Here is a 27,174-nt window from a genome sequence, read left to right on the forward strand (position 1 = left end):
CATATGGCATATGCCGGAAGGATTGCGATTGCGCTATCTGATTAGAAAAGAGACCATCAAACGATCTTTACAATCAGATCAAATATTGCTTCTTTGGTAGCAAGCACAACCGCAGTCGTGAGGGAGTAGAAAGAAGTAGTGCTGGTATCAAGCAGATTTGTGCTTCCTTCGACTTGGACATTTGCGTCTTGACAATTCTCACTTCGTTCAACTTTCATTACTCAGCTCACCTTACGACTTGACGAATCACACACACTTACACCAGCCTCGACAACGACGAAGAGATTCGAGGAGGCAAACACTATCATCCCCAAGCCGCGCTGTCATGTCAGTCGCTATTCCCTCTCCGTCTCCACTCGCCACTCGACGTCCTTCTACCATCATGTCTAAGCCTGCTCCTCGGATCCAGTCTCGCCCTTCTACATCAACTCAACCTTCCCGACCTATGGCTCCTCGCCCATCATCCACCGCGTCTACGCCTATACCCCGTCCAGCAGTCTCGGCTACACCCAGCACATCTGCCAGTGGAAAGATTGCGATTCCCAGAACTGCCCCAGCCGCATCCGCATCCGCATCAACCGCTCGCCCACCACCCGTATCAAGGACGTCTTCTTCGTCAGCTAGTACAGCCACCACATCCGCTGGTGCAGCGGCAAGTGTCGTTCCCGGAAAAGATACGTCTTCGTCAGCTGGCAAGATATTCGCAAAGCCAAGTAAAGAGTGGGTGTTACCGGAGAGGGCAAAGCCAGGCAGGAAAGTCAGTGCGGAAGAGCCGGACAACGTGAGTTCACATTCCCTATCACGGCTTTGGTCCTCTCAGGTGGTCTCAATACTCATATCCCATACTCTTCGCAGAAACGTCAATCCCAGAACCGCCTGTCGCAACGCGCTCACCGAGCTCGACGGACCGACTACATCCAAACGCTTGAAGAGCGTCTCAGACAATACGAAGCGAATGAAATCCACTCCAATGTTCGACTACAAGAAGTCGCACGTGCCCTCAAGGCGGACAATGAGCGACTGAAAGCGGAAGTGACGGCGCTGCAAACTACGTGTATGGAGTATAATGGGGAAAGGGATGTTTGGGAGTTGGAGAGGAGGACGATGAAAGATACGTTGAGGGAGATGAGGATCGAGCTCGAAGCGATGAGAGCGGGGAGAGGGATCGATACGATTGTCAGGATGGAAGTGGATCAGAGTACGATAGACTCGTTGGTTCCTGGACCGAGTATACCGAGGAGACAGAGTAACACCGTCCAAATCACGGCGACAACACGTAATGCGGTCACGCTTCAAGCTTGTCCTATCTGCCCCGATCCCGATCCAGATTGCCCATGTCAGCAACCCCAGCAGCAGCAGACCTACTCGCAGGATCTCACCCTCGCGTCGTCCTCTCATGACCATCACCACGATCACAGTCATGGTTCATCGACATGTGGTCTTTGTCACTCCACCGAGGAATGTCTCTGTCGAGTCGTGGAAGAGGATATCAAACCCGACATATCGTCCTCACCTAGCAACACGTTCAAATCGGATGAAGGATGCGGGCTGTGCACTGGCGGCGGGTTCTGCGCGTGCCGAGCTGGTCTATCCGAATCCCCCAGAATCTCCAACGGCAGTCAAACGCTTTCAGCTCCCGCGGAAGTGTCGGGAGTGGTTCGTGCGCCTGTCGCAGCACTGCCACTGCGACTAAGGAGTAAGAACTCCGGCCTCTCGAAGGCTCCTATCTGGGCAATCAACGCGACTCCTCTGCCTGCGGTGGCGAGATCACCAGAAGCGGTTTGCACAGGTGATCCGTCGAATTGCGATGCATGTCGTAATGACTCTTTCGGTGAGCAATATCATCACCTTTCCGAGCCCGCACTGACCTCCCCCTTTAGGCCGAGAATTCTGTCAACATCTCTTCGAAGCGACCGACTCTTCCACCGACTTCAAACCGTGTTCAACATGTCCTGGGAACTGCATGAACATCAAATCGCTTCTCTCGCCCTCACCCGAGCACGCCAACCATGCTTCAAGCTCGACTGCACCGTCAACCTCGTCTTCACACCTCAGGACGCCGCCAAGCGTCAACGCAGAGGACGAGATGCCGCTAGCTCCTCTTCAGATGGCATGTTGTGGTAATCCCGAGTTGTGTGGAGGGCATCATGGTGGTGGTGGAGGTTGTACGGGTGACGTCGTTGCGATTGGTGGATCGAGCGGGCTCGACGACTCGTCTTCGTCAGTTCAAGCTCGTGAGGTCCAAGACGAGATCGATCACAGTACACTCCGACCTGATCAGGCGTGGAAACAGCTCAAGGTGGGTGTTACTCCTCGAAAGGTGTACTATTTGGACTGACTTTGGTGTTCAGGCTCATCCAAATGCGAAATTCGCTTCGTTGGCACTTCTCGCCGACGTCGTTGCTCGTCGTACGAAGTGTCTCGGACCGAGAGTCGAGATGTCCCCATTACCACCTTCGCCTGTGCCTGCACCAGCTACTCCTGCTCCTGCAACAAGTACAATCAGGGCATCATCTGTCACGTCGAACGCGACGATGACGGCGCAAGCTAGAAAGAGACAGTTCGAAATTGAGACCTCGGGATTGAGAGATGCGCTAAAGTTGTTGGATAAAGCGACACCGGCGCCTTCTTCGCCTATAGAAGCGGAGAGGGAACTCAAGAGGCGGCGGGTTGACCTGTAGACACTTTGGCAAGTAGGATGGACAGGAACAATGTCGGTGTTGTATATAGAAGTAGATGAAAAGGAAATTGACAGTAGGGTTCGAAATCCATGAATGTAGAGTCGGAAGAAGTAATGAAAAGGTCTCATTGATAGATCGTATCGTCCTATATGTATACATTTTGTGCATATGTCTATGTATCCTATCTTACATCCGCACATCGTCTTCTTCGCCCGCTTTTGAGGTATATCGTCGCTCATGATAGTTTGACGTACCTGCCAACGAAACGTATCGGGTCAGTCAATCAGAACGAATTGAAATGACAAAAGTCGCTCTTGCTGGATCGAGACACCACTGAACATGCCGCACTCACGTCGCATCAATCTGACTGATTTGAGGAAGAGCCAACATCACTTTCCTCCTATAATTCGCCCTATCTTCAGTCTGGCATGGATTCCCTTCGAGATACACGGTCCCGAGATTCTGTAATGGACGAAGTTGAGTGTCGAGCGCTCTTAGGTTGGAAATCTTGTTGTAGCTTGCCTATACGATAAGGGGCAAGGAGTTAGTACTGCTTTGAGAGGTGGGGCGTGAGATGTCCGGGGGTTGATGACTCACCCAGAACTCTTCCAAGTCGACGAGGTGTGATACGCCCTCAATCTCTTCTATCATGTTGTTTCCAATATCCAAAGTCTTCAACTTGACCTGTGAGCGGTGGAGTATATCAGCATGACTTAGAGTGCCTCGCGATTCACACAGCATGGTTCAGCGAGATGATGACGAATTCGGTTTTGTGGCGTACACCTTCGTCGACTTTCAGATGAAGACGGAGAAAGCAACGAGTCGAGTGGCATTACGGACGGCCAACTCACATTCTTCTCCAAGCCTTCAATCTTGGTCAGACCGTTATGTGACAAATAAAGTTCTTCGAGATTGACAAGCGCTTCAAGGCCTTCCATCTTTGTGATCCTGTTCGATTGTATCGAAAGGATCTTGAGCGATGCGAATGTGTTCAAGTTCTACAAATAAGAGATGAAAATTAGCCGTTGTCTCCCTCGACCCGTGATTGAAGTGGTGGACTCACCTCCAAAACTCTTATTTTGTTCTTCCCCAACCACAGTTCTTCGAGCTTTATCAGCTTTTCCAAATTCTCAATCACCCTTATCCTATTACCACCAAGCTCCAAGCTCGTTATCGTATCTTTACACCAATCAAGCTCGCCCTCTTCCACAACGGAGATTTTGTTCTGAACAAGATAGAGGATCTTGACTTTGGTCAAAGAGGGGAGATGGGGAGGATGACGGATGTTGTTGAATGATAGGTCGAGGGAGCTACGAGAAGAGGTGGGTCAGGGACAGTACACTTGGAAGCAGAGAGAAACATGGGTGAAGGGGGAATGGTCAAGGAAAGCTGGAAGATCCAGACATGAATGATGAAGCGTTGGTGTGCACGCAACGGGGAAAGTCAGCACCCACGTAAGATTCGGACACCCTTTCAACTCCTCATCCGTCACCCTCGCTCCTAATCTATTATCATACATATCCAACTCGTCCAGCTCATTCAGCCCATCAAAGACGCCTTGAGGTAAAGGCGATGTAAGTTCGTTCTGTCTCAAACAGAGACGTTTCAGATGGGATCCGAAACGAGGGAAGTTGAGAGGTGGTAAAGAGGTGGATTTGAGTCGGAGATGTTGTAAGTGGAGTTCCTACGATTGGGTATGTGTCAGCTTGTCAGAGTCGACTTCATGCCATCTCACAGCGACGAGACGAAGTTATAGAGAATGCGCTGCGGCGATGTGATATATAGAAATAGAGTGTACATCATCGACAAAGAGAAAGGTCCATGTTGTCCGAAGAAGGATTGATTACACACCTCTGTATCCTCAGGATATTCTTTCAAGAAATCCAAATCACCCTCGCCCCTTTCCTCACCAGCTGGACCATTATCATCTTCGCCCTCATCATCAGGCTCCGAATCTGATGCTGGAAGTTGGACGATCTCCATAGGACCGAGTCTTGCTCGGGGTTTCGAAGTGGTAGACGGTCCATTTGATGATGTACTGATTTCCTCGATGGGAGTCTCGTCTTGCGATTTGGAGACGTCGATCTCTTCTGACATAGTGGATGTTATTCCTGCTCGTTGTGCTTGATGTTTAGAGATGAGTGGTGTGTTGCAAAATGTTATGAGGTAATACGGACAAAGGTCAGTTCGGACAAGGGAAGTCGCAAGAAACGATGCGTGCGAAATGCGAGTGGATAACCGGGGCTCCATAGAAACGAGGTCGCTTGCCTGCCGCCACATTCTTCGAGGCCTGCTTTACACATGTCATGAATGCATGGATGGTGGATATGGTATATACTACAGGAACTTGATGACAACAGAACACACGATAATAAAAAGCATGTATATACAATAACGGCAGTAGAACTTCGCACCTCTTTTGACCTCCTTACCTCCTCACTCATTGCCACGCCTGCGCTTCGCCTTGTTCTTGCTGCTGTTACGAGTGGCTGCCTGGAGGTCGACACACTGGACGGACAACTCGGAGCCTGCTTCGGCGTATCGATCGGTAAGCTGTTCCTTGCGGTGTAGCTCGGCGTCCTTCTTCTTCATCAGGCCCTTAAGGGCTAATCAAGGCGTCAGCAAAGTCTTGCTAGTGGTCCCAGTCAACTCACCGTCGTGGAGGACGTTGAACTGATCGGAGACGGTCTTCATTCGTTCGTTCTGCTGCTGAGTGAGACCTGCACAGCCGGGTCAACGAGATTAACACACACACGAAATTGTACTCACGAGCGGTGTCTTGGAACACGCCACAATGCTTGAACCCCTTTGCAAGTGCCAAGCGCTCGCGAAAGATGGCCTCACGGTCGATGTTGATGAGTAAAGCAGTGTGGTCTGCAAGTACCTTGGGAACAACGAAGCGGGGTTTGGGAGTGATCACCTTGTGTATAGTATGGTATTAGCCTCATATTCAGCACAGTTATCGTGGCGCCTACCTGTTTGACGCCGGACTTGGTAGAAGGAGTAAAGTTGAACACGCTCGTATTGCCTTCGTCGTCAAGCGCTCGCTTTCCTGGGGTCTTCAAGGTTGATTGATTCGTGCCTGTCCCATCATCGGAGTCGTCGTCGTCGTCGTCGAAAGTCATCGTAAAGTCAGAGTTAGCGATGCTCGCGAGTCCCCCAATCGCGTCGGGAGGAATGCCCTGCACGGGGGAGCTGAGCTCGGTAGGTGTCGAACGGTATGCTTGCAAGTTGTTCATTTGAGACAGATCCGAAGGACCGTTGAGCGGTGGCCCTGTCATAGCGAGGCCCGCTTGCCCGTCGGGAGTTGGATTTCGAAACATCCCAACGCGACGCTCGAGTCGAATAGTGTTTTGAGGATTAGACCCGTTCGATTGATTCTGGACTTGATGGCCATTTGAAGCAGCCCAGACGCGAGGGTCTTGAGGCAATCTGCCAGTGTCGATTGGCGAGATGTTGTGAGTCGCCGTGTGAGGTCCGAAGGTTCGAAGTGGCCTGAAAGACGTAGCTTGGTCGTTGTGAACATGGTGCCCATTGCGGTTAGCCTCTGCGACAGAGCCAATCGACTGTTGAGGTTGAATGTATTCCTTCTTGATAGTCGAAATTGATGGTGTTGGCGAGACGCCATTATCACGAGAGCGCATGTTCTGATCAATACGGGTCCGTTAGCTCTCTTTCTCTCACAGCGCCCCGATGAACCCACCTGTCCAGCAGTATTCTGCGGCGGTGGCATCGAATGAGTTTCAAGGTTGCCGTAGCGGTGAGCTTGGTAACTTGCCCCGGAAGAGTCAATCTGACCCTGCCTCGTGGAATGAATAGGAGGTTGGTGCGCATCAATTGACGTCGCCTGGGCGTAGTGAGGGTTCCTTGCGGCTCCGGTAGAGGTTTGCATGGTCCCAGAAGCAAGTTCGCTTGACTGTTGACCTCGCGAGGGTTGGGGGTTGAAGGCTTGAGGTCTGCCGGGATGGCCCTGCTCGAAGCCGTAATCGTAAGCTCTGACTTCGGGTCGAGGTGACGAGATTTGTTGTGGGTCAGTATTCTGATAAGTTTGGTTGCTGCTATAATGACGCGTAGTCAATTCCTTGTTAGTTGTCATCGCTTGACCCGACTGGGAGCCTTGATAATATCCTCTACGGACAAGCGCGAGGTGTTCTTTGGTGTCTTGCTGTTCGGTCATTGTGTATTGAGGGTGTTGGTACGAAACGTTTTCCTTGTCTTCATGTGCGGGGGAATTGATCGGTGAAATACGAGCCATGTAGTCGAGCTAACGAGGTGAGTGGACAAAGTCAGAATCCCGGTCAGTACAGACTATCCCGAGGCAGAAGAAGAATGAACCTGTTTAGGTTGTGGCTTGTCTTGATTGTTGTCGGGACGACGAATCATTCCCTTTCTCACAGAGGGAGCTGACATCAGGGTCTGTAGACGTAAGATTTGTGACTGCGTTGAAGTGGTGGGGAGCACAACCGTGAGCGGCTCTGTCAACGGCAGACGAATTTAGATCAGAATGAAGAAGTGGAGAATATTGATATTGAAAAGGAAGAAAGCATCAGACCAGAGCATAGGTTCGGCGAGGAGAGAGAAGGAAAGGAGGACAGTGGGACAACACAAGCGGACACCAAATAACGGAGAGTACATCTAGCACATCACTCACCAGATGAGACCCACACAATGAATGAGATGTATAGGAAATATCATTCACTCATGCAGACGACAGACACCAATGAGAGAAGGGAGAAAGAAGAGGAAGATGAATGAAATCGTCGGAAGTCAATCGCGTCAACCGTTGATTTGCCACCGGCCGCTTTGATCCCAGTGAGTTAGGCGTGCGTCCCCTGAGTTGCGGCTCGGCAATCCATCCTGTATCCTAAAAGTTCAAATGACCTCTGTTCGTAGTGAACCACCTTTTGCTCACTTGTCAACTACAAGTAAGAGGCACAATTCTGCATCGGGACAGCCCAAGGACATGATGGGAGGATTGACTGGCATATGACGTGAGTCAGCTATGGTCCTGTTAACATCTGCGGGATACGAGCTGATCAATTTGCAGCTCCGTTCTTGCGAATATGCCTATAAAGGTCGTGGCCGCCGCCAGCCTGAGGTCGGCTTTGCGTCCGGCGGGATTGACGACATTACGACCCCCCTCAATAAGGTCCATACCACCCCGACCGGCTATACCTAGTGAACCCGGCTGCTCGAGATGGGCTTCATGCACATGTTGTCGATCTTCGCTGGGTCGTCGGACCTACTTTTCGTCCAACCCCCATACGACGATCCCAAATGACGAAGAAGAATCGGCTACGGTTGTTCCCCTCCCCCATCGAGCTAGAATGCCTCATCTTCCTCTTCCGCCATCACTACCATACTCACCGACATCGCACCCTTTCCGTCGACACCTCGAAATTCTTTCACTGTCCCTGTTCTCATCACCCAACGAATCTTGGAGTGTTTACACAGCTCTGCACCCTTCTTTACGACAGTACATACCCGACCAAACGTTTCGATCACTTCTGGCTCAACAGACCAGACACGAAGAGCCGGCTTTGGGGTGGCATAGGGCGAAGGTTCTGCTGCGTCTGGCGAAGAAGTGCAGGATGGAATTGGAAGATCTAGGATTGGAGGACATGACGAATATCCTCCGACTGGGATTGAAGAGGATACTAGAGGATGAGAACTATGGAGATGAGGCAGAGTACAAGCTCGTCCGGAGGTTATGGACAGTCGTGACGAGTATGGAATCGGACTTGGCTAGAGTGCCCCGGAAAATCCGACGGGATTGGCTTCGAGTTCAGATCGCGAGACTGCAAAACCGGAGAAAGGTTCAAACCCGTATATCAACGGTGGAAAATCACTCATCGACTCCGATGGAGGAGGAAGTCCTCAACATGGTGGAACGAGGAGGTGGTAGCGCGCTAGGGTACTATATCGGGCGAATCCTTTTTTTGTCCAGAGGGACGTCGGTGGAAGGTCTCAGGGAGAGTTTCCGACTTATGGCTTGGTCATTGAGTCGAGGAACGGAAGTCCACCCTGCGTTTCTTTTCTTGGTGATGCGGAAACTGCTCAGTGGATGGGATAGGGCAGGGAAGAACGGAAGGGAGCTTTTGAAGGCGGAAATACCAATCGTATTGGCTCAGGTCGAAGCGTCGCCAACGTCCAGCACCGCGCAACAGCTTCAAGATATTCGCGAGAAGGTGGAATGGAGATCGCTCAGTCGAAGCGAGCGGGCGATGGCCCTTCTCGCGTCTAGTGGAATAGGACTACCCGGAATGATTGGCAAGGGCATCTCCATAATCAAGACATCGAAGAAGAATCTCGATCCGGCCGAGGCGATCGAGGCGGCTCTACGGCTTCTCGAAAGTTCCCTTCGACACCATGACGCGGACCAGAACGCGCTCATCACCTCGATCAGCACGGCAATATATTCCGCTCGTCGATCCCCAAGGATCAGCCCACTTGTCATCCGATTCGTTCGATTGGTTCATGAATCGGGCGCAATCCCTCAGTTGCCATCAGATCTGACCATCCCGCTCTTTCGACTTTTACTCGTGTCCATGCCTTCTGCCGAGAGCTATATTCTCGCGAGGAAGATCTACGAATACGCTCGAGCGGCGGATCCTCCTTTTCTATGGTCTCAGCACAACATCGACGCATGGCGAAAGCTGTACAAGTTTTCGATCACATCTCTTCATCTCCATTTCGCATCTCGACTCTACGCAGATCTCATGGCGGATGGTTTAGCTATACGAAGGACCGACGCTCTGATGATGATACGAGCGATCGGCACGAAGCCGAGCCCATCACGACCGATCCTGCTCGAGAGGCATATCAAGGATTATCTCTGGGTAGAATATGGTCGACAACCGGCATTTATCACCGCGTTGGTGCAAGGTCTCACCAAGTCGAGCGTAAAAGATGCCGAGCTTGCTTTGAACTTGGCTCAGCGGTTAGCGGAGGACAAGTCGCTGCAGCCCGTAGTAGTCCAACTCATCATCGCGCAGCTCGCCCGATCTTCACGACCTGAACATCGAGCCAAGACCTTCAACCTGCTTCGCAGTCTCGAACCGGGGGCGGATGCGACTTGGGCATACAACACGGTCCTGTCGTATCTCGTTTCTGCGGGGAGGACCGAACCCGCCGCCGATCAACTATCACGCAACGATTCTTTAGGCCACGCCATCGCCTTGTACAAGGAGATGCTGAGTAACAGACTCCAACCGAATGTCCGGACCATCTCGACGATGCTGCGAGGTCTGCTCGACAACGGATATGTGGATTCTGCGTTGGCGGTGTTCAATACATGTATCGAGCAGCGATATTCCCTCAAATCAAGTGCGGTGGGACGTCTTATGGTGCGGTTGGCGCTGGATGGACGAGCAGACGACGCACTAGTGATTGAGAAGCAATGGCGAGATCTTTCCGCCAAGAGCAAAGGTATCTCTTGGGATAGGGGTGTGGTAGGAGCAAGGGTATTGCTGGATGTACAACAAGGCAAGCAGGTGGATTTGGAGGCGGTCGCCAAACGTACGGGTTGGAATGGGACGCCTGCGTTCTTGGATTTCATCGAATCGCTCAAACCACCTTCATGCACAGGTAGAGATGTTTCTGCGGAGATGGCGCCCGAGCCGTCGTTAGTTGGCCCTACGGACATTGGAGGGGTGGAGAGAGCTAATCACCAGCGATCATCATCGTTATCATTCTGGAATAAGGGAAAGGAGGTGGATATGTATTCCACGGGGAAGTTTAGCATGGGTGTAGTGTTTTGATAGACATATACCTAGCACAATGATTCACGATCCGCTGTATGCATTTATCAATGATGACACGAACATTATTCCGTGATTTGTTTTTGGCTCGGCTCCGAAAGCCACCTCCACCGAATCGATTCACCCCTGTTGCTTAATGTGCCCGCCCGCACCACCCGACGTGCCCTTCGGCCCAGATAAGGGGGAGTTTGGGTATATGTATGTCAGGGGTCGTATGTGCGTTGGAGTGGGTAGGGTAAATAAGAAATGCTTAGTCAAGCGGGTTACAGCGAGCGCGCCTGATGTTCCTAGAGCATGTAACGTATGAATATGAGGAGATTTTTGACTCAGCAGTGACTGACTGATGGGACCGAGAGTTATTGATCACCCGTTGGATTGTATCATTGCACGGATATTGTTGCATCGCTTTTAGCACTTGTACACCAGCATTGAAGTCTGCCGACATCACTTGCTCATCATCGCCGACTGGTTCAAAGCGACTGGCGGACCGTGCTGAAACGCATCGAGAACACGTCGAAAAATCAATTTACACACGCACCGCGGTCTGACCGAGGCGGCCGAGACGCGTTGTTCAGTTCCCACTTCCGAAAAAGTGGTTGTCTCATTCAACTCATCTTCAATTCATCAAAGGATCACTTGCAAATCATTCTCATTACACATACATCCTTCACCTATAGTGGTATCAACGTGTCAGTTGACCCAACTCGACTGCTGGCGATACTTTCGGTCGCCGAGATCTGCCTGTGGCTTGTCGTCTGTACCCTCGATTCCGGTAACGCTCTGGGTCTCGTCTACACCATTAGTCACCATCCGCACAGCATTGCGATTGATCATCAAGCACTACTTGACGCTCCGTTAGTAGGAGTGGCGGTCGCCGAGAGAAAGCTGTGATCGACAACCTCGAGTCCAGTAACGCTGTTCGTGTCTTTGTCACCAATTGTCACGCATCGCACAGCATCACGACAGATCAGCGCATAGCTTTGGGCAAGAACTTTGGCTTCGATAGCGAACACTCTGACTGTCGCATGTCTAGAGCTTAGTTACAAATACTGCTGTCACACCGTAACCGCTCAGCCGCCTTTATCTATCCTGCTCGCCGGTTTGCGCCATGTCCACCCTCCCTACCTACGCCTCAAGCTCATCCGCCTTTGAACCTTCCTCATCATCTTCGCGTCTGCGACCTCCTTCCCAGTCCTACTTCAATCCCGAATCCGACGATGACGATGTCTTTGACCCTCAATCAATTGATCCGGAATTGCGATTGCGTACAGTCCGTACCGCGCACTCTGTTATTGCCGAATCCATTCGAACGGAAGAGCATGCGGAGAAACGAGCAAAGAGGAGAAGGCTGTTCAGGAATATGACGAGGAAAGCTTCAGGCTTAGGACTCGGTAGTTTGAAAGAGTCAATAAGGAGGAAAGCGCCTAGTGAAGCTGGGACAGCGGATTCGAGACGAGCGACGGTCACCACACTGGGTGTGGGCTCGGAGTCAGGATCAAGTCCGCAAGCACCACACTCGCCACAGCTCCCGACGATAGTTCCCCCATCGCCAGTAGTACCACCACAGGAAGAAGTAGCATCCTGGAAACCATTCGGCCAGGGCAAGGGCAAGGGCAAGGCGGAACCGGAAAGACGGTCGGTCTTTGTCAACATCCCCCTTCCCCACCGTCTTCTCGATTCATCGGGCGAACCGATCGTTCGATACGTCCGCAACAAAGTGAGAACATCAAAGTACACTCTCATCACATTCTTGCCCAAGAACCTGTTCGAGCAATTCCGACGAGTAGCCAATATCTACTTCCTCTTCGGCGTCATCATCCAATTCTTCCCGGCCTTTGGCGCACCCAACGCTCAGATTGGTATGTTACCACTCGTCGCGATTTTAGGAATCACTGCGATCAAGGATGGAATAGAAGATTGGCGAAGGGTGAAGCTGGATAGCGAGGTGAACAATTCTGCTACGACAAAGTTGGAAGGATGGAGAAACGTCAACCAACCGAAAGATCCGCGCTCCGTGGTTGAGAAGGTATTTGGCATCGGTCAGGGTGAGTCGAGTGTTGTCCGAAATGCTCATGTGCTGATGTCGTGCACCTCGTAGCACCCGGACGAACTTCCAAAGGTGTGCGAAAACTCCGAGCACAGGAGGGGAACCTTGGAAATCAGATCGTTATGGACAGTCAGAAATCGCAGGAGGAAGAGTTGGACAACGTGGTTGTGGTGGACAAGGAATCGTACCCTCTGGAGAATATGCCTTCGCTGGAAGTTCCTTCCCAGTCAGGGTATCGACACTCGCTCATGTTACGGAAGACCACAAGCGCGCCGAGTATGGTCTCAAGGAAGAGCGTCGGCGTGATGGATTGGAGTCGGCCGGGTATGGGTTCGGCACAGTGGGAAAGAACGTTGTGGTGAGTAAATCGCTTCGCCGGGTTGGTCGTTACTCATGAACGTCACAGGAAAAAGCTCGAAGTCGGCGACATCGTCCTCCTTCGGGACAACGATCAAGTCCCCGCGGATATCATCGTCCTTTCCACGTCCAACGCCGACGACCTCTGCTTTGTGGAGACCAAGAATCTCGATGGAGAGACCAATCTCAAAATCCGAAGGGCTCTCAAGGCAACCGCATCGATCAGCTCAGAAGAGGATCTGGAACATGCCCGATTCGTCGTCGATTCCGAAGGTCCCCACGCCAATCTGTACACTTACAACGGAGTGCTAAAGTACACCCCTGCGGATCCATATGGTAAAGGTGAAGAGGAAAGAGCCGATGCGATCACCATCAACGAGCTGCTGTTGAGAGGTTGTTCGCTGAGAAACACCAAATGGGTGATTGGAATGGTCGTATTTACCGGTGGAGACACCAAGATTATGATGAACGGAGGTGAAACGCCGTGAGTGGAGCGTGATCACCAACGATCTGCATACTAATTTCCGGATCCAGATCCAAGCGGAGTAAGATTGAAAAGGAAACAAGTGAGTGGAACTGTCTGGCAAATTGTACTATGCTGACTTGGCTTTGCAGATTTGTGAGATTCATACCCAAGTATGAGAAAGGCGTAGACTAAACCCCCCGTAGCAACGTCGCAATGAACTTTGCCATTCTTGTCGTTTTGTGTCTACTCACCGCGATACTTCGTGAGTGGATGAATCAGTAAACCCTGTCGCTTGCTAACCCTCCACCAGACGGCTGGTATCGATCGCTCACCGGGACGAGCGCGGACTTTTACGAGCAAAATTCGGAAGCGTCTGACAACAATTACGTCGACTCGGTCATCATCTTCTTGTGAGTGCATTGAGATTGACACCCGAGCTGAGCAGTCTCTAGTTCGTCCTTACTGGTGTTCCAAAACATCGTACCTATCTCGCTATACATCACGGTTGAGATCGTCAAAACGGTGAGCAGGTTTTCAAAGGCTTGAGATACCTTCTGACCTCGTACAGATCCAAGCCTTCTTCATCTTCCAAGACGTCGAGATGTACTATGCGCCTTGTGAGTGAACTCGACGTCCATCAATTGCTCCAGCTGACACTCCATAGACAACACACCCTGCGTGCCCAAAACATGGAACATCTCGGACGACCTTGGTCAGATTGAATACGTCTTCTCAGACAAAACCGGTACCCTAACGCAAAACATCATGGAGTTCAAAAAGTGTTCGATCCAAGGCGTGTCGTTCGGCGAGGGTCTCACCGAAGCGATGATGGGCGCTGCGAAACGGGAGGGTCAGGATATCGGTCCGGCTATGGAAGATCAGGAAGAACACCTCGCGGAACTAAAGGAGAAGATGCTCGACACGATGCGTCATACAATCAACAATCGATATCTTCGCGAGGACAAGATGACTCTGATCGATCCGGTGTTTGCCAGTCGACTCGGCAACCCTTCGGATCCTTTGCGACCACATATTATCGACTTTTTCCGTGCCTTGGCTGTCTGCCATTCGGTCCTTTCCGACGCCCCAGACCCAACAAAGCCGTATGTGCTCGATTACAAAGCTGAGAGTCCCGACGAGGCGGCGCTGGTCGCTGCAGCTCGAGATGCTGGTTTCCCCTTTGTCACAAAGAACAACAACTCGCTGGACATCGAAGTGCTGGGAACCCCCGAGCGATGGGTACCCCTTCGACTGCTCGAATTCAACAGTAGCAGAAAACGAATGAGTGTTGTTGCCCGTAGCCCAACAGGCAAAGTCGTCCTCTTCTGCAAAGGCGCCGACAGTGTTATTTACGGCCGACTCGACCCGAATCACGATGAAGCTATCAAAACGTCAACTTTAAAGGATCTGGAGACTTTCGCCAACGGTGGATTGAGAACGCTCTGTATCGCCTCTCGAGACATGTCAGAGGAAGAATACGTCGACTGGTCGAAAAAGTACGACGCGGCGAGTGCGGCGACGATAGATCGAGATGGCGAGATTGAAAAGGCTTGTGATTTGGTCGAACACTCTTTGACGATTCTCGGAGCGACCGCTTTGGAGGACAAACTGCAAGAAGGTGTCCCCGACGCCATCGCCATGCTTCACCGAGCCGGTATCAAACTGTGGATTCTCACCGGTGACAAATTGCAAACCGCCATTGAAATAGGATATTCTTGTAACCTCCTCACCAACGATATGGAAGTCATGATCATCTCGGCGGATTCAGAAGACGGAGCGAGAGCGCAGATCGAAGCGGGTCTCAATAAGATCGCATCGATTGTGGGGCCGCCTCCAACGACTGCAGGTGGGAAGATCGTCAACCCCGGGATGAATACAGGGGCCACGTTCGCAGTGGTCATCGACGGAGACAGTTTGCGGTTCGCCCTCCAACCTTCGTTAAAGGGCCTGTTCTTGTCCCTGGGCACGCAATGTGCCGCCGTCATCTGCTGTCGTGTATCCCCCTCTCAAAAAGCCTTGACCGTTAAGCTTGTGAGTCATGTCGGCAAACTTCATCCCGACCACACTGACGCGTGGCCTTAGGTCAAGGACGGGTGCAACGCGATGTGCTTGTCCATCGGTGACGGTGCAAACGACGTCGCAATGATCCAGGAAGCGAACGTTGGGGTGGGCTTGTATGGTCTGGAAGGTTCTCAAGCTGCCATGTCGGCGGACTATGCCTTTGGTCAATTCCGATATCTCACGCGCTTGCTCTTGGTCCACGGCAGATGGTCATACGTCCGGGTCGCTGACATGCACGCAAAGTAAGTCCTACCCTTACGAACCTTCGCTGATTCGCAGCTTTTTCTACAAAAACGTCATATGGACAGTCTCCATGTTCTGGTTCCTCATCTTCAGTGGTTTCGACGCGACCTACCTCTTCGAATACACATTCATCCTCATGTACAACCTCTTCTACACCTCTCTCCCCGTCGGCATTCTCGGGGCGTTTGACCAAGATGTCAATCCCAAAGCCGCAATGGCTTTCCCACAACTCTACAAACGCGGTATCGCCGGTCTCAACTACACTCGAACTCGGTTCTGGTTCTACATGGCGGATGGTCTATACCAGTCCGCAGTCATCTTTTTCATACCCATGCTCGCATATGGCTACGGAGCGTCATGGTCCCATGAAGGCAAAGACACCAATTGTCTTTACGATTATGGAACGGCGGTTGCGGCTTCAGGTGTGCTGGCGGCAAACTCTTACGTCGGAATCAACGAAAGGTACTGGACCGTCATCACGTGGGTCGTCAACGTCGCCTCGACGCTACTCGTCTTCATCTGGATCCCAATTTACTCCAGCTTGGCGGCCCTTCCCTACTCCGGTGTAGCTTCAGTCATCTACCCGACGTTCATGTTCTGGATGACCGTGCTCATGACCACTGCGATTGCTATTGGACCACGATGGCTGGTATCGGCTTTCCGACAGTCCTATTTCCCGAGAGATACCGATATCATTCGAGAAGCATGGATCACGGGACAACTCAAGCGCGAGTTGAACATCAAGAGCAGGAAAGAGAGGAAGCGGGAAAAGAGACGGGCGAAAGAGGCGCATCCTGACATCTCCCCTGATCTGACCGACGGGAGGAGCGTCATCAGTCAATTCCAGAAAACGTACGGAGATGACGAAAGGGGACAATACGAAGTCGCAGCGACGTTCAGTCCTCAGAAGGATTATTCACGATCACCGATGATGTCGGAAGATGGAGGGGTCAGAACACCGTTCTCTTACCCTCCAAGTCCTGCAGCGAACCCTCATATCTGGGGTGGTCCGTCGTCTCCTACCATCAACGGTCTATCGAGACCTAGCGTGCCGCCCCCTTTGCTCTTGCGACAGTCCTCCGACCCTGCCGTACCTTCGCCATTAGGTCTTGCGCCAAATCCCGGTACGGCGCCAGTATCAGGCATCGATTACACCTCCCCTAACGCTATCGATACATACTCGACGGCGGAAGCGGAAGTGAGAAGAGAAGTCAGGAGAATGAAACGCGCTTCAATGGAGATTGACAGATATAGCGGGATGGAATCGCCAGGTGCTTCAGGCTCAGGCTCCAGAGGTTCGCCTTCTTTATCCAGGGGGATCTCACCTGTTAAGAGAAGTGGGAGTGGAAGTGCGAGTCCTGCTGGACTCGGAACGCCATCAAAGGGCGTAGTTTCGCCGGGTCGATTATCTCCGGTCAGAGCGAGTTTAGATGACCCAGATGGGGATGTGTTTGCTTCTTCAGTGAGGGGTAAAGGACAAGGGCAGGATTTCGGTCAAGACAGTCATTGGGAGGACGAAGTGAGAACGAATGGGTCGAGGGGAGGGGGATACCAGGGTGGTTATGCTGTGTAAGCACGGTGATGAACGGAAGCAGAATGGAACGATTTTTGATGATGTTTATGAAGTTAACAAATAGAGAGGGAATATATCCTTTGCATAGATTGATGATGTGGCTTTTGGAAGACTATGAGATGAAGACATGCTATGCAATGCGGCGCTTTTGTCTAGAGACAATTCAAGATGCACTTTTGGAAGGCTTACGCTGTTGACGAGATTGACAACTTACAAGAACAGCCGCGGTCGACCTCCACAATATGTTGGTTCGCTCGAAGCGACCGTTTTCTGCGCGTCCCAATACGCTTCTAATTTAAGCCTTCACTTTACTTATATACAACGTACCTTCGAGGGCATACCTCCATTGGGTCAAGATGAGACGTACCCCTATCAGACTATCAACACTTCCTCCAACACTTCGCTCCATCCTCTCAACTCATCGACCTACTCCCTCGTCCTCCACAACTACTGCAGCGTCTTCAACAACACCCAGTGACAATGACGAGGTGACGATCAATGGATGGATCAAGTCTATTCGAACGCATAAGAATGTATCGTTCGTCGAAGTCAACGATGGGAGCTCGAGCGAGGGGGTGCAAGCTGTGTTGAAGGGAAAAGGGAGGAGTGAGGGGTGAGTGAATTGATGACTGCCGTTCCGTTTACAACAGGGAGATATCATCGGCAGGATTATAGGCAGATGAAGAGGATTGTGGCAGGGCATTCCGACTCCATGATCGTTCTCGAATGGAGTCGTCATAGCTAATATTACCCTCTGCCCTTCCTCGTTGGTAGCTTGACAAACGGCACGAGCGTACAATTGAAAGGTCGACTCGGAAAGTCCCGAGGACAAGGCCAAGATCTCGAATTGCTCGTCAACGATCTTAGGGTATTAGGTGATTCAGATCCAGAGGTGAGTGTTCCAATCCCTTGCCGGACCAGATTCACCTGCTGATACATCATACTAGGCCTACCCGATACAGAAGAAATCGTTACCTGCGTCTGTGTTGCGAGATAACGCGCATCTGAGATTTAGGACGACTCAAACTGCTTCGGTCATGAGAATACGAGATGCTCTTCAACGAGATTGGCACGACTGGTTCGAGGTGGGTTTGGCGAGGCGCGGGAATGCAAAGCATCGTGAAAGCTGACATATATCATTGCGAGTGGTGTAGGAAAACGGCTTCACACACATCCACACACCCCTTCTCACTGGATCAGATTGTGAAGGTGCCGGCGAAGTCTTCACCCTCGTCGACCAACCGTCCACATCCAAAAACCCACCCCCGTTCTTCCCTCATCCTGTCCATCTGACCGTCTCTTCACAATTACATCTCGAAGCGCCAACGCATAGCTTATCGCGGACATATACGCTTTCACCGTCATTTCGAGCGGAACCGAGTTTGACATCGAGACATTTATCAGAGTTCTACATGCTCGAAGCGGAGGTTGCGTGGGTGGAAACTTTGGATGGATTGCTAGACGTTGTGGAAGATGGAGTGAAGAACAGCGTTGGAAGGATCTTGGCCGAACAAGCGGGAGGGAGAGGGAAGAGAGTGAGAGAAGATCTGGAGGTTATCTCAAAATCACTCGCGGTGGATCTGGAACAAGGACCCGAGGTCGACATCAACGATACTCCCGCCTTGAACACGAGTGATCCACTAGGTCATCTTCGTCAAGTTCTTGCCAAACCTTTCACCCGAATAACCTACACATCCGCACTAGACCTAATTCGAACGACACACGAGACCGAGGAAGGTCTCTTTACACAATCTCCTCCTCAGTGGGGAGAAGGGATTGCGACAGAGTTTGAGAAATGGTTAGCGATCCATTTCGGTGGACCAGTTTTCGTCACGCATTATCCGGCAGATATCAAACCGTTTTATATGCTGCCTTCGGAGTCCAACTCTACACTCGGTCCAACCGTCGAATGCTTCGACCTTCTCTTCCCTCATCTAGGCGAGATGGCAGGGGGTTCACTTCGTGAGCATCGTCTGCCAAACCTAATCAGCGCCATTGAGAAAGCAGGGATGAAGCGGGAAGAGTATGATTGGTATCTCGATTTGAGGAGATACGGTTCTGTACCTCACGGTGGATGGGGGATGGGATGGGATCGCTGGGTATGCTGGGTTACGGGGGTGGGGAATGTGAGAGACGTCGTGCCGTTCCCTAGATGGAAGGGACACTGCAAGTACTAGATGAATTGTAGATGCTACGCTGGGATATAGAGACTATCACTCCATGCGATGACAATGCTTAGATACAAATAATGCTAGAAATCTACTCTCTATTACAACAACCTCCTTACGTGCTCAGAAGAACAATGGCTCGGGACACATCTGATCGCCTTCTTTCAGTGATCTTAATCGACTATCAACCAGCTCTTGTTCTTCCTAGAAACGACACTAGACATTAGCCACTGCCGTTTCACGCGCAATGTCTCGATGTGTTCCGCTCACCTCGGTCAAAGGTCCGCACACTTCCGGATGACAGGGGTAATACACTCCGTTGACTCGTGTGTAAGCCGTCTCGTACAGGTTCTGCAATTGCCTCGCTAGTGGGGGATGCGCCGGTCCACAAACTGCAGGCGGAGTCAAACTTTATCAGCAGGCGTTGAGAACTGACAGGCTTCATCTCGACTCACCATCGGTGACCTGCTTGGCCCAGATGAAGTACGCCTGAATGCGTTTCACTCCCCACCCGACGGGCGGACTTCGTCTGATCGACTCGAGGTTGTGCATTTTGCTACCAGCGCGATCGGAGAGATCATCAGCACAATTTCCTTCATAAATGCTTACAAGGAGCGTCGTGACGACTCCACTCACTCGGCGAGCTTAACCTGTTGTGCTTCTTTGGACTTGTAAGGTGCAGTGCGAAGCTGTTCAATCTTGCGTTGCTGCCCTGACAGCTCGGTGTTATCGGTGCATTCCTGTGTCGTAAAGTCAGCAGGCGTACATTTCTCAGTCCCACTGAGCGATCACTCACCTCGACAATACGAGCGACGTCTGTGCCAAAGAGCTGTGCGATCTCCTCTGCACCGGCTCTGGTCAGCGCTGTTCCGTCCTCATGCCAAGTCAACGAGACTACTCACCAACAGTCGTGTGCGTATCTTCTACGGTATCATGCAAAATTGCAGCTTGCAATACCCTCACGTCTGTGACACCAGTTGACGAAAGGAAGTTTGCGACAGCCTGCGAATGGGCGTAGGAAGTCAGCTATTTTCAGAGGGGATCGTGAGAACAATATGGGGAACATACGATGGGATGATTGATACTGCGAGCAGGGAGACTGTCAGCTATACGTGCCATGACTGGGTTTCGTCAACGTATCTGACCACTCACTAAGGTGTTTGATCGACGTCTTTCCGACGTTGACAGGAGTGTTTCTGAACGATAATGGCACCAGTATCAGCTTCTCACCAGAACTACCGGTCGAACAACCTCCCCGGCTCGTGATACCAGGGCAGAAGGTCCGCCTATTACGAACGATGAAGACCGCATCGTACCGTCTAGTGCGATAGGAAGAGGCTGACTCACCCTCGCTGCAAAATCCAGAGTCCGCAACAGTACTCCCAGCTCGCCCTCTCCCGTCGACCTCCCCAAGGATCCAAATCCATTCGACGCACCGCCACCACCACCACCACTCCCCTCTCTACTCATTGGCGGGCTCGGTGTGAATGTCTTTGGTGGAGGCGTACTGACGCTAAGCTCCATCATCTCGGACGGGGTGGGCGAGTTTAGCAGAAGATTATTGGTGTGTCGTAATGGTGATGGGTGGGGTTGAGCAAGATGGTTGTTGTTGGTGTTGTACGAGGGGAAGGAAGAGGAGGAGGAAGAGGGATTCAGTTTGATAGGTGACATGATTAGGTGTGTTGGTCAGATTGCCTCTGAAGGCGACGTTGGAGGTATGGTGAAGAACCGGGTTAAGTATGCTTGAAAAGAACCAACTTAAGACTTTCGTCAAGTCAAAGGAGGGAGAATGAGGAGAGAAGAGGAGGTTCTCGTCTTTGGTAAGAAATGGACTCGAGCTCGATATCGCAAAATATCTGTCGAGTTACGTCGAGCAAGGATTTGTTGACGGTGGGTGGCCAATGGCTTGAATTTTGTTCCTCTAATGTCCGGCCAGTAGATGTCAACCGTTGACTGTGCGAGGCTGTTTCGATGTGTAGTGCTGTATAATGGTTACGATTTGGCAAGATGGACGTTATGCCTTCAGCGATATGACGTTCTTGAGAGAGGTGCAATCACAATGTGGAGACGAAGGTCCCCCGGCCATCACCATGTGGTTTGGTTTCACCACATTTCACTCGTGGGATTGATGACGTGAGCAACCTTATTTAACTAATTAACCAATGGCGCTAGGAGTCAATGAAACTTCGTGCATATCTCTCATAATACGGTCGTGTTCAATAAAGACAAGCAACAGCTAAAAGCTACAATATCCTATCTTACATCCTTCCTTCCTTCCTGATTCATGCAACGTTTAGAGGTCAAATGCCTCACTTCTCCAGCCTTCCTTCCTCTCCTCTCGCTTCTTTGCCTCTTGAGCCTTGGCGTTCAACTGCTCACCCTCCTTCTGGGCCTTGTTAGCAGCACCCTTGGCTTGCGCCTTGAATTGGTCGGCAGAGCCAGTCGCCTGGCCAGTGGCAGCTTGAGCCTTGGCCCTGAGCTTGTCACGTTGAGTGTTGGACACGTTCGAAGGGGGTTTGTTAGGGAAGAGCTAGCGTAGCGTGTCAGTAGCTAAACTATATGTTTTAGTCGAACCACTTACATCCTCGTCAACACCAATGTGCAAGACGTATTCGCCCCTTCGGCCATACTTGACAACACCCTTGGATCCCATCTTGACGGGTCCAGAGTCGGAGGATTGAGGGAAGATGGAATCGGAGAAGACGGCGTTGAGGAAGTTGACGGCAGTGGGTCGTGCGTTGGTGGCAGCGATAGCACGTTGTTGGAGACCGTACAACCTGAAGTCGGCGACTCGAAGGTATTCTGCGATCTGAGCCTCGAGCGCGGATGTGAGGTTTCGCTAGAAGGATATCAGCACATGCCCGCGTAAGTAATCTCGCGAACCTACCTTGACGAAAGCCTTGATGACGGGCTTGGCGAACCAAGTGGCCAACCACTTCTGGTGCTCTCGGATCTGGAAGTCAAAGCCAGAGATCCAGACCTGCACATCCTTGACGACGAAGAACGTCTCCTGGTTGTCCTCGTGAGCGTTCTCAAGGGTGACATCGAAGCTGACACCTTGGGGACCGAATTGGATGTCAAGGATACCAGAGTCCTCGAAGGGAATGAATCCGGTTTTGAGGTTGAGCCAGAACGCGATGTTCGAGGCGGAGAAGTGGAGTCCTTCGACTCGGAGTCGGACGGAAGCGTCGTACTCGGATGCGTCTGCGATGGGTTAGCGCGGAAGATACTTAGGTACACTTACAAGTGGCGTAACCTTGAGTGAAACGCAAATCGTTGTGCTGGACGAATCTGATCGAGTCGGGGATGAACGAAACCGATTCAAGCTTGATGTCGTCGATGACAAGGTCGACGTCTAATTTGGTCAGCTTGAGTTCGTGCGAAATCTAACTCACCCTCCGACTTGAACTCGACTCTTGGGACGGGGATCTCTTTGACAAGCCCAATCAACCTAGGCACGAGAACATCCAAGATGTCTCGGTACAAGCCTTGACCCTCAAACTTCAAGCTGCTGACACCGATCTTACCGGCGGTGGTGACAGAGTCACCCATTTGCTCGATCGCCTCGACGAGACGGTTGGTGGGCTTGTCGTTGGCCACGCCGTTGACAACCGCCTCGAGTTGCTTCTGGAGCTCAGCAGCGTCCTCCTTCCACTTGGGGTTCTCAGCGATAAGCGCTTGGCTGTCATCGTAGAGAGTTGAGACCTTGCGGTAAGCTCGCTGGGATACGACGTAGCCGGGTTGGTAAAGGACACGGTCGAAGAACTGGTCGACTTCTGAGAAGAAGGCGGAGAGCTTTTCGTCGTTCTTGACGTCTTCGGTGACCTATTAGTGGGATTAGTAGCAATTCAAGGCTCAGTGGGCCCAACTCACATTCTTGGTGGCGTTGATGACATCGTCAAGAGACTTGTTCGATACCCTCTCGACGAACAGCTTGAGGTCACGGCCAGCTTGCTGAACCTTTTCGTCCTCGTCGCTGACTTCGGACTTTTCCTTGGTTTCGTCAAGAGCGTCGCTCGCCTTGGAGGCGTACTTTTTGAAGAGGTCGACGATGGTGGTGATAGCTCGTCGATACTTGGGGTCAGATTGTGCTTGTGTGACCACCTGCAGCGCATGTTAGGTCTGGGCTGCATTTGGCGACGTCTTACTCACCTCCTGGAGCCTCTGGATGAGCTTCTCCCTGGCCTCTTCGCCCTCGGGCAACTTGTCGTCGAGGTACTGCTTGGCATTCTCCAACTCGTCCCAGAGCCCCTCCCTGGCTTCGCCTTGAAGCTTGCCACTGGCGACACCCTTGGCGGTAGCCTTGCCTTTCTTCTTCAAACCCTCAAAGTCAACGCCTTCCTTTCTCTCCTTCTCGGAGGGACGAGACTTTTGGGCGGCTTCTTTGGCCTGGTCGGCGGCGACGGTGGCGGCATCAGCGAGAATGTCTCGACTGAGAAGGATGAGATCAGATCCGATCTTTCGGAAAGTGGGGTTGGTGATGATAAGCGAGGCGATAGTTCGGAAAGACTCGATGGCTCGTTGACCATCTCGAGAGAGTTCCTTTTGGGAAGGAGCGGAGGCAGTGTTCACATCGACGTCGACATCGGCGGTCGCAGCGTTGTACTGTGGAAGGGGTGATCAGCACGGCCGAAGTCTAAGAGTAAAAGAAGACTCACAAAGAAGTTTTGGAGCAAATCGTCATCGTTCTTAGCCTCTCCCCAAGCCTTGGTAGCCCTAAGGATAGCCTTGGAGTCTTCCAAGACCCTCTGACCCTCAGGACCGAGTCTTGCAGTTCGCGAGTTGGGCCCACCGGCAGCCTTGAGCGTGTCAGAGTCGAGAACGACCTGGATCAACTTTGAGATTTGTTGCTGGGATCTGCAAGGGGCGAGGTGAGCCTATGTGCGCTTGCGTGTCGTGTCTACTCACGGTAGTTTACCGGCCTGGAGGGCACCGGACACTTTGGCCATTTGGATTCTTTGACCTTTACTGGGCATAGCATTCTGGACTTGTCCCCTGGAAGGGAGGTTACTGCCGTTGACAGATCCGCTCAATAGCGGCTGTCTTTCAGAAGAAGACATTGTGGGTAACTGGGATGAGGTGGTGTTTGTACGTGTGAGTGGGAGTCGGGATGTTACTGTTTCAATGATGGAGTCTAGGAAATAACTCATACGTAGTGGTTGAGAGGAGGAGAGTATATGTATCGGAGGTAGGATAGCAGACTGGTCAGGGTATGGCGAGAAGGATCAGGACCTCGTATGGGATGATGTGAGTGGATCGAAATGAAAAAGGAATGGGACTTGATGGTGTGAACTGGAGGGGATCATAATGACGATGTGATGACGTATTGTGTGCTCTTCCTACTGTGATACTGTATGATTGCAACATGTCGCACCTTTCATCACCCTTTTACATGACGACATCACATGGTCTCATTTGCACTGCAACCATGTCTGCGGGTGTACCTGTCCGGCTACTCGATACTCGTTACACACATCACTTCCCCTACTCCCCCCCCCCTCGGCGTCATGTGTTCATCGCAAGATGGGACCGCGTCGCGAGATTAGATAGCTTCAGGCACCACCATGCAGCAATTCCAGTAAATGTGTCTCGAGTGGCATGTTATACAATACAACGTGTATATCTACTGTCTACCTTTCTATTCCGTGCATTCTACTCCTTACCCTTCCATCTCCCGAAGAAGCTGTATCACAATGCTCCACCTGTAAGCAAAGCGCAAAATATCGCTATAGCTATCACTTACCCGTGCCACACCACCCGGTGTTCGCCTTGGAAAGGACCTTCTGACGCGTCTGCTCGGAAAGAGTGGACGGGCATGATCCTGCCACACACAGTATCAGCATGTCACTCAAACTTTGTTTGAAGCATTCGCTCACACTACATCGCCAATTCGTAACGGCTGTTTTAGGCCAGACGCCTGAGACGGGTGGAAACCGTATCGCACCAAGAGGTATCGGAACACTGCGTCGGTGCTGCGTGGTGGAACGAATCATTAGCGACCTTGTCTCGACAAGTGCCCAGACCGACTCACAAAGCGCCTGGTCCAGACCAGTCCAGCTGCGAGTTGTTACACGTTGTCACTGTCAGCAACCTGCCTTACATCGTGAACGTGCACACTCACGATGTTCACATCCCTTTTACCTCCCTCGGCGACCTCTTCAGCCTGTCTTAAAGCCCGTCCGATGACATCCAATAAAACCGGATGTCCCTTTTTCGCCATGATCGTCCATTGGACGACCTGGATCCCTCTTACGAATCCTTCATCTTTCCAATCGGTCTCTGAGTCTGGAGCGTCAATTTCCAACGCTACCAGCAAGGAGGGACTGTCCTCCTCGTCTTGCTCGGTGGGAACCTCATGGGCCTGGAAGGGTTCCAAATGGTGAAGAGTTTGTGGCTGAGCCATCTCGACGAGCTGAGGTAAGACATCCAGCATTGGAACTGAAGATAACGCTTTAACGGGGTTTCTAGCCCATTCTGAGATGGGAAGAACGGAAGCAGTGTCGGTGTCGGTGTATATCCCTCCGTTTAGGAGGAGAACCAGGTATCTGCGCCAGTCATAATCATCAGTACTTTCTCGGTCTGCCGTTGAATCGCTATCGCTTGCGACGAAACCCACCTGAAGAGATCTGCTCGTACTACACCCCAGTCACCTTTCAGCCTTTTCATCTCCCTCACCACGCCTACTTCCAGCTTCTCTCTTCCTTCTGTCCGCTCGCGCAAGGATCCAGAGCCCAATGCTGTCTCTAACCACGTATCGATCTCCTCATCGCTCACAAACATAGTCGTCCAATCTTCATTGTGCTTGATCCACGTCTGGAATTGTTCCGGCAGCTGGTCGGGTGGAAGCAGGTCCGTCGTGTAGATATGTTTGGGGAGGGGCCTGATGGGCGTCGTTTCGCGATCAGGGGGGAGAAGAGACAGTTTGGATAGTGCTATATCGAGGACGGATTGATGTGGTGGTGGAGATCTAGAAGATGATGCGTTTTCTGATGCGAGTGATCGAGGAAGGAAGTAATCTCGCCATGTCGCACGTAGATCTTCGTCATAGCTTTCCAATGTGATCTCCGAGTCTAGGCTTATACCCAAATCCCTCTTGATTGTCTCGTATTCCAACGACTTGACACGTCGTGTCAGAGCCTCCGAAGCGGCTTTCACAACAGCTTTGATGCTGATCGCGGCGTCGTCGTTATTGTTGTTTGTTGCTCCATTTATCGATGAAGATGATGAGTATCTCGAGGAAATGACGATGAAGGTCAAGAAGAAGACTACTAGGAGCGGTAAGAAGTGTCGAGATGATCGATTGTGTCCAAGTATGGTGGAGATCATTTCGTCTGTTCTGCCAATCCCTATCACCCCTCTATTTGAAGCCTCACTGTAATCTTGGTCGTCAGCCAATTTTCCTCAGAACGATGCTGAGCTATTCAGCCAGACGCACCTTTCTGTTTGATCTCCCTTATATGCACATCGTGGATCGTCTACACCGCTGTTTATTCCAGTAATGCGAACGTGAAAGGAAGGATAACTGCGCAATACGAGAGATGTTGCGCTGCACGGTCTTCCAAACGTGCGCAGCTACAATCTAGCAAGTACGATGTATTGGGCCTTGTCTTTCCTTATCGTCCATGCAATTGTAGTCGTGGTACCAACTTGGGATTGTATAGATATAGGTCAGAAGTTGTCAAGATATTACATCAAGCTTATCAACTTGCACGATGAAGCATCGCTCATAATAGATTGTTTTTGATCAAAATAGAAATTTCAGAGTGCAGCGGTCATCATGACGATCCGCGAAACCCTATTCCAGCTTTACCAAAATAA

At 51.5% G+C, this 27,174-nt stretch overlaps 10 protein-coding genes across 10 annotated transcripts; 5 read left to right on the forward strand and 5 right to left on the reverse strand.

Annotated features, from left to right (window-relative positions):
• Positions 1-325: 325 nt before the first annotated feature.
• Positions 326-2,681, forward strand: CI109_102992 (uncharacterized protein; the record flags this gene model as incomplete). Its single annotated transcript, XM_032001376.2, has 4 exons — positions 326-781; positions 856-1,831; positions 1,881-2,299; positions 2,352-2,681. 4 exons carry the CDS (start codon positions 326-328, stop codon positions 2,679-2,681), a joined length of 2,181 nt encoding a protein of 726 aa, XP_031864266.2.
• A 235-nt stretch (positions 2,682-2,916) lies between these two features.
• On the reverse strand, positions 2,917-4,961 carry CI109_102993 (uncharacterized protein; the record flags this gene model as incomplete). Its single annotated transcript, XM_032001377.2, has 7 exons — positions 2,917-2,935; positions 3,034-3,203; positions 3,279-3,365; positions 3,533-3,679; positions 3,745-3,991; positions 4,136-4,365; positions 4,533-4,961. The coding sequence occupies 7 exons, from the start codon at positions 4,959-4,961 to the stop codon at positions 2,917-2,919; spliced, it is 1,329 nt and encodes a 442-aa protein (XP_031864267.2).
• A 156-nt stretch (positions 4,962-5,117) lies between these two features.
• Positions 5,118-6,936, reverse strand: CI109_102994 (uncharacterized protein; the record flags this gene model as incomplete). Its single annotated transcript, XM_032001378.2, has 5 exons — positions 5,118-5,287; positions 5,336-5,401; positions 5,451-5,601; positions 5,657-6,328; positions 6,385-6,936. 5 exons carry the CDS (start codon positions 6,934-6,936, stop codon positions 5,118-5,120), a joined length of 1,611 nt encoding a protein of 536 aa, XP_031864268.2.
• Positions 6,937-7,744: 808 nt separating this feature from the next.
• CI109_102995 (uncharacterized protein) lies at positions 7,745-10,441 on the forward strand (the record flags this gene model as incomplete). The annotated part of the gene is made up of 1 exon (XM_032001379.1): positions 7,745-10,441. One exon carries the CDS (start codon positions 7,745-7,747, stop codon positions 10,439-10,441), a length of 2,697 nt encoding a protein of 898 aa, XP_031864269.1.
• Positions 10,442-11,549: 1,108 nt separating this feature from the next.
• Positions 11,550-13,468, forward strand: CI109_102996 (uncharacterized protein; the record flags this gene model as incomplete). Its single annotated transcript, XM_032001380.1, has 5 exons — positions 11,550-12,486; positions 12,540-12,846; positions 12,895-13,329; positions 13,380-13,411; positions 13,461-13,468. 5 exons carry the CDS (start codon positions 11,550-11,552, stop codon positions 13,466-13,468), a joined length of 1,719 nt encoding a protein of 572 aa, XP_031864270.1.
• A 56-nt stretch (positions 13,469-13,524) lies between these two features.
• Positions 13,525-17,188, forward strand: CI109_102997 (uncharacterized protein; the record flags this gene model as incomplete). The annotated part of the gene is made up of 7 exons (XM_065967222.1): positions 13,525-13,573; positions 13,622-13,721; positions 13,764-13,833; positions 13,880-13,928; positions 13,976-15,342; positions 15,394-15,614; positions 15,709-17,188. 7 exons carry the CDS (start codon positions 13,525-13,527, stop codon positions 17,186-17,188), a joined length of 3,336 nt encoding a protein of 1,111 aa, XP_065823294.1.
• A 356-nt stretch (positions 17,189-17,544) lies between these two features.
• Positions 17,545-19,365, forward strand: CI109_102998 (asparagine-tRNA ligase; the record flags this gene model as incomplete). The annotated part of the gene is made up of 4 exons (XM_032001382.1): positions 17,545-17,801; positions 17,963-18,080; positions 18,136-18,273; positions 18,343-19,365. The coding sequence occupies 4 exons, from the start codon at positions 17,545-17,547 to the stop codon at positions 19,363-19,365; spliced, it is 1,536 nt and encodes a 511-aa protein (XP_031864272.1).
• Positions 19,366-19,479: 114 nt separating this feature from the next.
• Positions 19,480-21,027, reverse strand: CI109_102999 (uncharacterized protein; the record flags this gene model as incomplete). Its single annotated transcript, XM_032001383.1, has 9 exons — positions 19,480-19,560; positions 19,627-19,748; positions 19,812-19,912; positions 19,993-20,096; positions 20,153-20,199; positions 20,259-20,358; positions 20,425-20,440; positions 20,509-20,552; positions 20,704-21,027. The coding sequence occupies 9 exons, from the start codon at positions 21,025-21,027 to the stop codon at positions 19,480-19,482; spliced, it is 939 nt and encodes a 312-aa protein (XP_031864273.1).
• A 622-nt stretch (positions 21,028-21,649) lies between these two features.
• On the reverse strand, positions 21,650-24,506 carry CI109_103000 (uncharacterized protein; the record flags this gene model as incomplete). The annotated part of the gene is made up of 8 exons (XM_065967223.1): positions 21,650-21,886; positions 21,938-22,195; positions 22,244-22,560; positions 22,752-23,181; positions 23,230-23,460; positions 23,509-23,961; positions 24,015-24,213; positions 24,265-24,506. 8 exons carry the CDS (start codon positions 24,504-24,506, stop codon positions 21,650-21,652), a joined length of 2,367 nt encoding a protein of 788 aa, XP_065823295.1.
• Positions 24,507-25,008: 502 nt separating this feature from the next.
• CI109_103001 (uncharacterized protein) lies at positions 25,009-26,980 on the reverse strand (the record flags this gene model as incomplete). The annotated part of the gene is made up of 8 exons (XM_032001385.2): positions 25,009-25,039; positions 25,100-25,177; positions 25,233-25,328; positions 25,388-25,413; positions 25,478-25,901; positions 25,973-26,728; positions 26,792-26,831; positions 26,947-26,980. The coding sequence occupies 8 exons, from the start codon at positions 26,978-26,980 to the stop codon at positions 25,009-25,011; spliced, it is 1,485 nt and encodes a 494-aa protein (XP_031864275.2).
• Between the last annotated feature and the right edge of the window lie 194 nt (positions 26,981-27,174).

Source organism: Kwoniella shandongensis, chromosome 5 (assembly GCF_008629635.2).
Source record: "Kwoniella shandongensis chromosome 5, complete sequence".
In the NCBI taxonomy this organism is placed as follows: Eukaryota; Fungi; Basidiomycota; class Tremellomycetes; order Tremellales; family Cryptococcaceae; genus Kwoniella; species Kwoniella shandongensis.